The sequence below is a fragment of the Tachysurus fulvidraco genome, chromosome 3 (assembly GCF_022655615.1).
Source record: "Tachysurus fulvidraco isolate hzauxx_2018 chromosome 3, HZAU_PFXX_2.0, whole genome shotgun sequence".
In the NCBI taxonomy this organism is placed as follows: Eukaryota; Metazoa; Chordata; class Actinopteri; order Siluriformes; family Bagridae; genus Tachysurus; species Tachysurus fulvidraco.
Genome location: NC_062520.1, coordinates 3651379 through 3665686, shown reverse-complemented (window position 1 = coordinate 3665686; position 14308 = coordinate 3651379). Strand labels below are relative to the sequence as shown.

Here is a 14308-nt window from a genome sequence, read left to right as displayed (position 1 = left end):
ACACATCAATCTCTCACTTATCAATTTCATAACTCCTCTTGCTTGTACTGTATCTGTTTTTTAGCATCGTTTTTTTCTGAGCGATATTTTGGCCTTCCACAACCACAGCATCGAGCGTATGAGGTACATCCTCACTTCAGATTAATTATTTTTCTTATCGTTGTGTTGTAGATTTGCTTATTTATGACTTTTTTCCCCCCCAGACGTTTAATTTCACACGGCAAGCATATAAGTTTGCTGACTCGAAGATTCTGATCGTTCACCCTACTGCAGATGGTACGTTCCTCCTTCCCTCTTTTTTATCATCATCCACATTTTAACTTCCTAACATGGGAGAATGTCCTGATCCAGATGAGTTTTTATCATCTACTGTAGTTAGGATTAATAGTAGTAGATCTAAAACAAAAACAACAACAGAAATGTTTGCTTGTTTGTTTGTTGTGGTCCATTTTCATCCATCAGATCGATCTAAAAACTGAACAAGACTGAAGCTCCGCCCACTTTGCATACATATACATACATATATACATTGATAATTTTCTAAATAATCTTTTTTTATTTAAATATTGAGTTTGAGTTATATGTCCATATGTAAATCTTAGAAATCATAGGAATGAGTGATATACGATAAAACTCGAAACTACGAAAGTTTATCTCTAATAAGAAGAATAATAAAGAGGATTTTTCCACAAAAGATTAATTATTATTATTATCGTTAATAATAATAACGATAATAATAATAATAATAATAATAATAATAATAATAATAATAATAATAATAATAAATAATTTTATTTATTTATAAATATATTTGATATTTAGGAAAATCATTACAAATTTTTCACATATTTTAAAATCATGCACGGTATAATTTAGATTAATTATACACAGTATTTATTTATTTATTTATTTATTTATTTATTTAATATGTATATTTTTATTTATTTATTTAATATGTATATATTTGTTTTATTTATTTGTAAAAATGTCCAAAGAAAGATTGGATTTCTGCTTGTATTTATTCAGAAAAAATGATGCAGATCTAATTAGCTCCATTTACATAATGTCTGTTGTTTGGGGGGAAAAGTTCACCACAAATGTCTGGCAAAGATTTTTTATTACCCTGTAAATCTGAGAGTCTTTTCAATAAATGTACTGTAATTATTCTCTCTCTCTCTCTCTCTCTCTCTCTCTCTCTCTCTCTCTCTCTCTCTCTCTCTCTCTCTCTCTCTCTCTCTCTCTCTCTTTATTCTATTGATACAGAAAAAGTTCATTTTCAGCATACGGCCAAATTCATCTCAGGGTTAATCAGTGGGAAGGCAAATTACAGTCTCCAGGTAAAAGATCAGCTGTGTTTGTGTGTGTGTGTGTGTGTGTGTGTGTGTGTGTGTGTGTGTGTGTGTGTGTGTGTGTGTGTGTGTGAGAGAGAGAGAGAGAGAGAGAGAGAGAGAGAGAGAGAGATAAATAAACTGTTTTACACACACACACACACACACACACACACACACACACACACACACACACACACACACACACACACACACACACACACACACACACACAACGTGTGGAACTAACCACTGAACCTGAAGATTTTCTGGAGAAATTCCTGATGTGAGAAATTAGCTGTGAATAAGTATAAAGTAAAACACACACACACACACACACACACACACACACACACACACACACACACACACACACACACACACACACACACACACACATTGATGTATCACCACACTCTTGCTCTGTCAGGTGGAAGATTAGTGTTGACTCCTGAAGCCTCTTCTGCACTTTGACTTTAACAGACTAACACACTCACTAATCTAATTAAACGTGAACATCAGGAGAACCGCTCTCTGCTCTCTGCTCCATTACACATCCCTCTTTTAATTCATTCTTAAATGGTAAATGACTCTCAGGTTAATAAGGTTTACATGTTCTCTAGAAGGTCCTCCGCTGCTATCTGTCAAATAGCACGCTAATGATGAGGAGGGTGTTTCGATGCATGACAAACTCTGACACTACAGACCTTCTCACACATGATATATTTCCCCTGGGTCCTAGTGACCTCAGTGTAAAGTGAGTCCTGGGTTTGTGTAGTTACACTGCTCCTACTGACCCCGGGGTTAACACTGAATCCTGTCTCTTCATGATCTGCCCTTGTCTTTCACAGCTTTATCATCTTTTTTACTCTTTATGACTTTGTCGTCTAGGCGACCAGACGTCCGTTCGTCCGTATCGGTCTTCAGTTAATATCTCAGCGTGACGTATTTCCCCCTCTCTACACCACACACTTCTGTGATGTTCAGTGTTTTGTCTCCTGACTGTATCTACCGAGCCGTTTTTGTTCAGTGTCTCTACGTCCTGGTTTTCACCTGATATGAAGCACAAAGGCGCTGCTCACTTTCTGATTGGGTTTCTGTTGCTAAGCAACAAGACTAACATTCTTTTTCTTTCTCTAGATCAAGGACTAAAGGAGGGAGGGAGGGAGGGAGGGAGGGAGGGAGGGAGGGAGGGAGGGAGGGGGAAAGAGGAAAGAAAGAACAGAAAAAGAAATAAAGAAGGAAGGGAGGGAGGGAGGATGGAGGAGGGAGGAGGGGGAAAGAAAGAAAGAAAGAAGAACGAAAGAAGGAAGGGAGGGAGGGAGGGAGGGAGGGAGGGCGGTGATGGAGTAGGGAGGGAGGGAGTGGAGGGGGAGGAGGAAAGAGAGAGAGAGAACGAAAGAAGGGAGAGGGAGGAGGGAGGAGGAGGGAGGGAGGGAGGGCGGTGGGAGGGAGGGGGAGGGAGGGAGGGGGAGAGAAGAGAGAGAGAGAAAGAAAAAAAGAAAGAAAGAAGGAGGGGAGGGAGGAGGGAGGCTAGGGTGGAGGATTGAGGGAGGGCGGGATAGTGATAACTCCCACCTTTGTTCTTTCGTGTTTCGTTCTTCTTGTTTCTTTTTCGTGCTTTTTTCCCCTCATCCTCACTTCCCCCCCCTTCCCCCCACCTTTCTTTCTTTCTTTCTTTCTTTCTTTCTTTCTTTCTTTCTTTCTTTCTTTCTTTTCTCCATTCCGTATCGGTCTTCAGTTAATATCTCAGCGTGACGTATTTCCCCCTCTCTACACCACACACTTCTGTGATGTTCAGTGTTTTGTCTCCTGACTGTATCTACCGAGCCGTTTTTGTTCAGTGTCTCTACGTCCTGGTTTTCACCTGATATGAAGCACAGAGACGCTGCTCACTTTCTGATTGGGTTTCTGTTGCTAAGCGACAAGACTAGCATTCTAACAGAGCATCGTTTCACACCGTACACGTTCGGCACCGCCGTGTGGAGTTAACGCTGTAAACGCTAGGCCGTAATTCATGACCTTGTTTACAAAAACTGAAAGCTGGACCTCAGTGATGTTTTTCTCTGTTCAGATTTATCCTGATGAAGGTCACTTCCTGCACAGCGAGGCGGTGAGGCGGCACCTGAGTCAGTCCCTGGTCCGCTTTTTTGAAGAGTGTTTCAGGAGATCAGACGACACGTTTCAAGATGACCTTGATCTGGAAGAAAAGAACGATGTGCAGGGATAGTTTTTTTTTACTCAACTTCAGTACAGTTTTCCTCTTCCCTCTTTATTCGCAGTCGTAAAGGACGGTCTGTCCATCGCTCTGATGAACTGACAGTAAGGAATATGACTGAACCCTGGAAGAAGATCTAAGATTATTTACAGCATGGATTTCTAGCACCAAGCAGGAACACTCGGTTCATCCGGCTGCTCTGGGACTTGCTGGTTCTATTTATTCTTTCTTTTCTTTTTTTTAATAAATGATAACTGGAGGTCGGTTTATAGTCATGGTTCTATGTCAGAGTTCTTCTGTCTCATTGTTTTCATGTCTGTATCTCTGATGTAAAGTAACTAATGAAATGTTATTGATATTCACTTTGGGTTTGTCCATAAAAAATCTTTTTTCTTTTTCACTGTCTGATTTTCTGTCTGTTTTTTCCCCCTGACATCTTGTGCTGTCTAGTACACTGATACAGTAATAAATGAATAAATAATAATAAAAAAACATTAATAAATTAATACAGTAAAACATTAATACAGTAATACAGTGATAAATCGATATATTAATACAATAATACAGTAATAAAGTAATATATTTATACAGAAATAAATACAGTAAAATATTAATACAGTAATTTATTAATACTGTAATCCATTAATACATTAATAAATTAATACTGTAATACATTCATACATTAATAAATTGATAAAGGAATACAGTAATAAAATAATACATTAATACAGTAATGAATAAATAAATTAATAAGTTAATAAATTAATGCAGTAATACATTAATAAATACATTAATTAATATAGTAATAAATTAATACAGTGTAACACCTCCTTTGATTTAGCTGTTACTCTGAGGGGTTCAGAATTTTGACCTGTACTGATACACATTCATGAAACAAATGAACTTTTACAATCATTTTATTTTTAAATCTGCAAGTGCCCACACCCCGCGCCCCCAGACAATGAACAAACCCAAAAGCGAGCGTTGGCCCCTTCTTCCTTTTCCCTCCAAGTCAATGAGTCCATATTCAGTTTTTCTGATAAGTGATAATGTTTGTGGGCCGAGATGAGCTTGAAATCCAAACGGTTATTTGAGTGCTATGCAATGTTTTTAATCCCCTGATCCGTAGTGAAAGAGACATTTGTGACCCAAAACAAGCAAAAATAATCAAAAGTCCTTTAATTGAGCAGAAACTCAGAGTTCTCAATTAGGACTTTCACAACAAAGGTAACAAGGTAGCTTGATTGGAAAACCATGAGGCTTCCCTCTACCAACCTATTTGCTTCTATGGTAGGTCAGCTTATATGCTGGTTACCTCCTGGCACTAGTGCCCCCAAGCTGCTCCCAGAGGTACTACAACCCTGCTTGCAGCTACCCCTAAGAAATCAACAAACATAAAAGGAACAAAACACAAAAGAAACCGGTAACACCTTGTCTGTTACAACAGTAATACAGAAAAGGGTTTGAGCACATGGAAGATCTAAAATATTTTTACTTTATTTTATTTTACTGAAAGCAACTGTGCAATAACCCAAAATCACAGAAATCAACACCCTCAGCATTGAGCAGAAGACATCTACTGTATCTTTTTTCTTTCTTTCTTTCTTTCTTTCTTTCTTTCTTTCTTTCTTTCTTTCTTTCTTTTTTTCTTTCTTTCTTTCTTCCTAAATTTTTAGTCTTTTTTACTCTTTCTTTGTTCTTTTTTTCTCAAATTGTATTTATTTTTACTGCAGATTTCTGCCTGCTGTGATGAACTTGACCTCTCGAGTTGTCTTTATTCCCTTCTAGCTATCATCTGACTCTGATGTAGGGAGGAGAGCTGGAAACTCATGGAAAGATGGAGAGAGGGATGTTATTTGAGGCCTGTTCTTCGTTAATCAGCTAACAGTGTCGACTCCTGATGTTGTTGTTGTAATTATCCTCAGAGGCGAGACAGCGGCAGCTGTTAAAGTCTTTATGTTCATATCGAAGTCCATTAGGAGTGTCATGTCAATGATTAGCTCTACTTGTGTCTGTCACACATCACCGAGCCTCTTAGCATATTAACTATATGATAATCTTCAGGTTCAGTCATCAAATTATCAATAACATAGAAATAAATATTCTCATCAGATCAACACTGACTGAACGATGAACCTGTGTCTGTTCAGCACTTGATTACTCCATTCACAGGTGATACGGCAGGACAGGATACGGCCAATCACACGACTCTCTTGTCCACCTCAGGAGTCTTGGAATTTGCGGATTATCATGGGAATGGTTCAGTTCCTACATGGAAGGATGCTCATATCATGTAACATGAGGGGAGCGACATCTGCTCCATGCAGACCCTCCACTGGTGTCCCACAGGGCTGTCCGTCCATCCATCCATGTATGTCTATCTATCTATCTATCTATCTATCTATCTATCTATCTATCTATCTGTCTGTCTGTCTGTCTGTCTGTCTGTCTGTCTGTCTGTCTGTCTGTCTGTCTGTCTGTCTGTCCGTCCGTCCGTCCGTCCGTCCATGTCTGTCTGTCTGTCTGTCTGTCTGTCCGTCCGTCCATCCATCCATCCATGTCTATCTATCTATCTATCTATCTATCTATCTATCTATCTATCTATCTATCTATCTATCTATCTATCTATCTATCTATCTATCTATCTATCTATCACTGAGTGGTGTCACACTAAGGTAGCCGACAGTGTACAGACATGATGGCTAATTTATTTTGATAGCTCTTTGCCACAGTAAACAGTTCTCTCCAGTAGGGATCTTGTTTCTGACCGGCTACCAGGAGCTTCCTTTGTGGCACCTGGAGCCAGTCAGCCTCATGGTTTTGAACACAACCTCAACAGCATTCCTGCCTGAGATCACGTCTAATTCTGCTCTCTTGGGCTTGTGTTGAGTCATAATTCTGATCATTCTGATATCTCCACCACCCAGTGCACACATTTGCTCTAATGGATTTTTATTTCCACACAAAACATCTAATTTTGTGCTCATGAATAGGATTATGTTTTGGCAAAAAATGCAATTTGAGAGCTCATTACGGAACCCATAATGTTTAATCATCCCTCTGTTTGCTGCTAAACGTTTATATCAAACACAATTTAAAAGCAATCTCAGCACAGCGTTCAGGAAAGTAGACGCTTAAATAGCAGACAGAAATTTGCTGTGGCTGCGTTGAGACAGAATTTAATGTTTCAATTCATCAAACAGGAAACTCCACCTGGACAAAGACCTCTCACTTTGCACTCTGATGTCAGATGACAGTTTTCTCGATCGGTTCTTTCTAACATTGGATGACATGATGGTCACAGGTAAAAATAAATGGCTCTATGGCTTTAAACTTAGCCTACAAATGATTACAATCTTTTATCCAGTAAAGAACATTATACTTTTGATTTGTTTATAAATTCTGGATCCTGTAATGTTACACTAATGTTACAACAGAAGAAGAAGCCTTTATTTTGTCTCATATACATTACAGTACAGTAAAATTCTTTCTTCACGTATCCAAACTTTTGGAAGTTGCGGTCAGACACGAGTTCCATTTTTATACAACTGTGGTGTTTAGTTCAGAGTGGTCTTTGTTCAGAGGCCCAGCAGTGGCAGCTTGGTGGAATTCATGACCTTCTAATTGGTAGTCCAACACCTTCACCTACACTGTATATCTGAAGGACTCCATCATTAGACGATCGTCTACTTCATCCTGAACCACTGTTCTTTAGAAAAATCCTCCAGCTCCTGCAGATGATCCTCCTTGTTATGCATCTCTGACACCTTTCCATCATTAGCAGTTATATGACGTTAACATCCATCCTTTCACCCTGAGGATATCTGAAGGACTTGTACCTGACTATTACAAAACCTGTTCTTGTAAGATATTTAAAAAAAAAAGAAAAAAAAAGCTGTTCTTGTAAGGTATCTTGAAGAACATAACATGATACATCAAGAGCAGGGGGTGTAAACTTTTGCACAGGATGATTGGTGTAAATGTTTTTTTAGACGTCTTCTGGGAAACATGTAAATATCTCGAAATTATTATTAAATACGATTTGAATGTACTGTATTGTATATAATGTGGAGGAAATAGATTTAGTCCTGTGCTAAATAAATCAAATAAACAAATCAAATAATAAAAAAGAAACCTTGTTCAAATATTTTACAAATTCTGCAAATCTTCTAAACTTTCTCCTGTCAATGGATTATTGAACATTTTAAAATAGTAATAATTAATGTCGCTTAATATTGCAGAACATTTGATAAAGCTCTACTGATTTAATTTTATGAACCATTATTAATGAAGCATTGTCCATGCCTTTCTCCCTTTATTATTATTATTATTATTATTATTATTATTATTATTATTATTATTATTATTATTATTATTAATAATAATAAATAGAACCACAAATTAGAATAAATAAAAAAGATTTTATTTAAATTTTTTGGTTTCTTTATTATCATTTTTTTTTTCATTTCGGCAATATAGTTTAGTTTTTTTCTCACTAAATAAAAAATGTATTTGTCTTCCAGTTTTAATTTGCATATTTGTGATTATTTTAACACAAATTCAAAACACGGTTGTGTGAATATATCATTATATTGTATTGTAAAATTCACTGTATAGATATAATTGATGCTGTAAGAAGATGATTAATATCAAAATATCAGTGTATTTACTCCACAATAAAGAGCAGCAGGTGTGTTTTACTGAAAAGAAACGACAAAGAAACAAAATCAACAAACAATTCATTCACCTAGAGGTAATAACAAACCAAACAAACAAACAAATAATAACTCAACACCTTTTATACACTATTTCTGTCAATGCTTTTTTAATCATAGTATTTATGTGGTTGATAATAAATAAGAGAAAACGTGCAGAAATAAACATGTCTCGTGATGTAGGAAATCAAACACCCTCAAATTCATTAAAAAAATCAAATTCAGTTGCAACCTCACAGAAATGCTTTGAAGTCTCTATCAATAAACACATCCTGATGTTAATAAACACATCCTGATATTAATAAACACATCCTGATAGTAATAAACACATCCTGATGTCAATAAACACATCCTGATGTTAATAAACACATCCTGATGTCAGTAAACACATCCTGATATTAATAAACACATCCTGATGTTACTAAACACATCCTGATGTCAGTAAACTCATCCTGATGTCAATAAACACATCCTGATGTCAATAAACTCATCCTGATGTCAATAAACACATCCTGATATTAATAAACACATCCTGATGTCAGTAAACACATCCTGATGTCAATAAACACATCCTGATGTTAATAAACACATCCTGATGTCAGTAAACACATCCTGATATTAATAAACACATCCTGATGTCAATAAACACATCCTGATGTCAGTAAACACATCCTGATGTCAATAAACACATCCTGATGTCAATAAACACATCCTGATGTCAGTAAACACATCCTGATGTCAATAAACACATCCTGATATTAATAAACACATCCTGATGTCAATAAACACATCCTGATGTCAATAAACACATCCTGATGTCAGTAAACACATCCTGATGTCAATAAACACATCCTGATGTCAGTAAACACATCCTGATGTTAATAAACACATCCTGATGTCAGTAAACACATCCAGATATTAATAAACACATCCTGATGTTAATAAACACATCCTGATGTCAATAAACACATCCTGATGTTAATAAACTCATCCAGATATTAATAAACACATCATGATGTTAATAAACACATCCTGATGTCAATAAACACATCCTGATGTTAATAAACACATCCTGATGTTAATAAACACATCCTGATGTCAGTAAACACATCCTGATGTTAATAAACACATCCTGATGTCAGTAAACACATCCTGATGTCAGTAAACACATCCTGATGTCAATAAACACATCCTGATGTCAATAAACACATCCTGATGTCAGTAAACACATCCTGATGTCAGTAAACACATCCTGATGTCAATAAACACATCCTGATATTAATAAACACATCCTGATGTCAATAAACACATCCTGATGTCAATAAACACATCCTGATGTCAGTAAACACATCCTGATGTTAATAAACACATCCTGATGTCAATAAACACATCCTGATGTTAATAAACACATCCTGATGTTAATAAACACATCCTGATGTCAGTAAACACATCCTGATGTTAATAAACACATCCTGATGTTAATAAACACATCCTGATGTCAGTAAACACATCCTGATGTCAGTAAACACATCCTGATGAAAGAATGGATGTTAACGTCATATAACTGCTGATGATGGAAAGGTGTCAGAGATGCAGAACAAGGAGGATCAAGGAAAGGCGATTTCTCACATTAATAACAAACGTGTTTAAACTTCTAAATTAGTTTTTTTTTGGTAAAATCCTTTATTATTATTATTATTATTATTATTATTATTATTATTATTATTATTATTATTATTATTATTATTATTGTGTCTTGTGGACCAGATTCAGGGCAGAACTTCATACAAAACACATTAACATTTTAGTTTATATATATCAAGTGTATGCTAACATGCTAATTATGCTAATAATGCTAAATGTGTTGGTGTCAATTAGCGTAGCAACGGCGTTTATTCGGGTTCATTAATTAAAAGCATTGTAGAGTTAAAACGTGTAAAAATAAAACGTGTAGAATTAAAACGTGTAGAAATAAGACATGTTGAATTAAAACAGTACGAAGTTTCACTGGCGTTATTGATATTACCACAGCTAACTGCTCAACCTGAGTTTGACTACGTCACATCCGGAAACAACGCCTGTCCCAGCCTCAGGGACCGCGTATATTTTAATTTATTTATTTATTTATTTATTTATTTATTTATTTATTTATTTATTATTCTTTTTTTACCGAAATACTGTGATTTCTTTTTTCCTCATGAAAAACAAAACGACAGAAGAGTGTAGAAAAGTTTAAAAATAAAAAATAAATAATAAAAAATAATATAAACAAACAAACAAACAAATAAATAAATAAATATTGTGGTTAGTCCTACACTGCGCATGCGCGGCAAGAGAGCTTGTTGGGGTTGGGGGGGGATTCTAAGTCAGTTCTAAGAAGTTCTAAGAGATTCCCATGAAATTCTAAGATAGAACCAGAAGACTAAGTCCAATCAGTCCAAGTCACTGTGTCAGTGAGGGTGCAGTGTGTGCAACGAGAAAGACAATAAGTGCAAAATGTTAAGATTCTTTAAAAAACAATGGAAGCGGAGAGACACGAAGGCTGTGGAACAGCAGGAGATGTTAGAGATGGTGGTAAATGACATGAAAGAATGTAGGTTGAAGAAAAAGAGAATGGTAATAGGTGAAGCGTTGTTGGATAAGGTGGCAAAGCTGGACGCTACGTTAGCTTCGGACCTAAATGACTGGAAGCAGGACATGTGTGAGACTAAAAGCAGACTCCAGCAAAAAATCTCCAAGCTCCAGGCTTCTCTGAAACTCTGTGAGAAACAAGTGAAGACTAAAGATCTGGAGATAGAGAACTTGACGAGAGACCGAAAGCGACTAGAGAACCATATTGTTCAGTTGAAGGTCACTTTGGCTTCAGTGCAAGAGCAAGTGGCACGGGATAAAGAGATCAAGGAGGACATGGAGGCGAAGAATAATGGACTCCTCTGGAAGGTCACCGAGCTCCAGAATTCTTTGCTCGCATGTGAGGAATGGGGGAACTTAGCAACCCAGGAGGTAGGGAGCCTGTTGGCAAAAAATTATAATATGGAGAAACGTATTGCTCAACTGGAGGCCACTTTCACTTCAGAGCGAGTGCACCAGGAGAAGCAAAAAGAGCGACTGGAGGAATATGTTACTAAGCTGGAGAAAGTTGTTGCTGTGCTGAAAAGCACGTTGCCTTCAAAAAAATTAGAAGGAATAAGAGGAAATAAAGAAATATAAACCTGTGCTCCATTATCTCTTGTATACACATGTGACGCCATGTCGTTGAGTCAACGCCTCGATTCCAGCCTCAGAGACCACACGGCGTCCTGCTTTTTTTTTTTTTTTTGGTAACAAATATTTTAATCTAACTTACTTTTTTAACTCAAATACCGTGATTTCATTTTTGTTTCATGTAAAACAAAATGGCAAAGAGAGTAGAAAAGGAAAGAAAAAAAGATTAAGCAGGACACGGAGGAGCGGACTAGTCCCCTTCTCCAGAACATCGCCGGACTCGAGGCTTCCCTGAATTTCTGTGAGGAATGGGAGAAGACTGACATACTAGCAGTGTTGTATAAAGTACTAGAAAGCAATACTTGAGTTAAAGTACAAGTATCGTACTAGAAAAAGACTTTGGTAGAAGTGAAAGTCACCTTTTAGAATACTTCTCAAGTAAAAGTCTTAAAGTATCTGATATTTACTGTACTTAAGTATCAAAAGTCCTTTTCTGATATTTAATGTACTTAAGTATTTGAAGTAAAAGTAAAAAGTAAAATTTCAGTGATTTTCAGTAGGTATAAGATCAGGGGCGGTTCTAGGGTTTCATCTTTAGGGGTTTTAGCCCTCAGTGAGAATTTAAAACAAGAAGAGTTTTATATTATATATTATATGACTACATAGTAAGCCAAAAGTTATGGTGTTATTTAAAATGGCAAAAGTGGACACCAAAATTTTATGCATGATGTAATGATGTCAGTCTTGAATCAGATCAGTTCATGTATGTGTGCATTCTCTACAAAGTGTGTCCGATGAATGCAGTCATTAATAAGCTACTATTCACAAGACGGACCGAATCAATAAATGTTATTTTTATTTAGTATTGATATTGCATTAATATTTTGTTTGTGCTACAACTCTGGTAATAAGAATAGTGACATTTCACTGCTTTTGGTTGCTTTTGGATGCCACCGTTATAGATAACCGCCTCCAGCTCTGACTGCGCGTGCACGCTGCGCGTACCTGTGCTTCTCCGTAGAGCGCGCGGACGTGCGTAATACAATCTAGGAGCAGTGATTCGCCAAACCTCCCTTATTACAGTCACACACATTTCTTCTGATTTTATTTTGTAGTAACGAGTAACGAAGACGCTTATTGGAAATATAATGGAGTAAAAGTATACATTTTATCTAGGACATGTAGTGGAGTAAAAGTGAAAGTTGACATAAATTTAAATAGCGAAGTAAAGTACAGATACGTGAAATCTTTACTTCGTTACATTACAACACTGCATACTAGAGAGAGAGAGAGAGAGAGAGAGAGAGAGAGAGAGAGAGAGAGAGAGAGAGAGAGAGAGAGAGAGAGAGAGCTTGACGAAGAGCGATTGGAGGAATATGTTTCTAAGCTGGAGAAACTTGTTGCTGTGCTGGAAGCCACGTTGCCTTCAGAAACAACAGGACCAGGAGCATGAGAAGGCGAAGCAGGACACCTGCAAGAAGAACAGCAGTCAGTGCTTGGACCAAGCCCTGGAGAATAAGGTGGAAATTCTGTGTCTGTGTGTTATTCACGTTTTAGACATAACAGATTCAAATCTAAACATCAGCCAGAATAAACGATGCCTAACAATACAGTTAACTTCTTTATTTAAAATAGAAAGCAAAGAGAAAAAACATCAACAACGAGACAGTTATTGTGATCACGATACAGAGAATGACAGGACACATGTATCTATATTTCTACTGTTAACATTTCATTATCTTACATTTCAGTGTGTTAAATGTAAGATGTGGTAGCTCAGGGGTTAAGGTGTTCGACTACTGATCGGAAGGTCATCGGTTCGAATCCCAGGTCCACCAAGTTGCCACTGCAGGGCCCCTGAGCAAGGCCCTTAACCCTCAATTGCTCAGGTGTATAAACTGAAATAAGAAAAATGTAAGTCACTCTGGATAAGACTCTGCTAAATTCTGTAAATATATATTCAAAGTTTATTAATTTTAACTTTATCAACCGCAAAGTGAGGCGAAAATAAGAAAATCCTATGTTTACACATAAAAATGCTAAAACTTTTTCTTTTTTTAGTCACATATCTTTATATAGCTTAGGCAGCCAATGAGCTCGCTTATATCATGGACTGGAAAAGTACGAAAGCTTTCCCCCTGAATTATAATCTATCAGAAGGAACACGATTCCTGTCTTTTTCTATTGGAATATGATCATAAGTATAATAATGTTACTTTCATTTCTTTATATATTTCTATCTGTATTTCTATTATTGGGGGATGTGGTAGCTCAGTGGTTAAGGTGTTGGACTACTGATTGGAAGGTCATGGGCTTGAACCCCAGGTCCACCAAGCTGCCACTGCTGGGCCCCTGAGCAAGGCCCCTAACCCTCAGTTGTAAGTCACTCTGGATAAGGGTAAAAATGTAAATATTATTGGTTTGAATTGTTTTACTTTTCTTCCTAAATGTATTAAATTCAAAAATGTTAAGGAAGCGCTACGTTGCTTACGACGCAGGACAGAGTCTGTAGGTTTTTTATCAGCTCTCCAATTAAGTGCTTAAGTGTTGTTAACTATTTATCACACTGACAAATGCGTCGTCATGAGTAATGAGTAAACTGCATTACATGAGTAACGTTTACATGTCGCATCAGTTTCTTCTTCTTTCAGCTTTTCCCTTCAGGGGTTGCCACGGCGAATCGTCTCTCTCCACCTATCCCTATCTTCTGCATCCTCAACCCTTGCACCCACTAGATTCATATCCTCATTAATTACATCCATATACCTCCTCTTTGGCCTTCCTCTTTGCCTCCTGCCTGGCAGCTCCATGTCCAACATTCTCCTACCGATATACTCACTCTT

The 14308-nt window shown here is 36.9% G+C and overlaps 1 protein-coding gene across 3 annotated transcripts in view; it reads left to right on the top strand.

The window, feature by feature from the left end:
• dpp6a (dipeptidyl-peptidase 6a) overlaps window positions 1-3944 on the top strand; it is a 119990-nt gene extending 116046 nt beyond the window's left edge. For 2 of the 3 annotated variants that reach the window (XM_047811801.1, XM_047811802.1), the window contains 4 exons: window positions 65-123; window positions 204-276; window positions 1264-1337; window positions 3403-3944. In XM_047811801.1, the coding sequence (XP_047667757.1) occupies window positions 65-123; window positions 204-276; window positions 1264-1337; window positions 3403-3558 (362 nt within the window). In that variant the 3' untranslated portion in view covers window positions 3559-3944. Of the gene's footprint in view, window positions 1-64; window positions 124-203; window positions 277-1263; window positions 1338-3402 lie in introns of those variants that run through there. The other variant, XR_007140236.1, reaches the window with a different exon arrangement.
• The last annotated feature ends 10364 nt before the right edge of the window (window positions 3945-14308 follow it).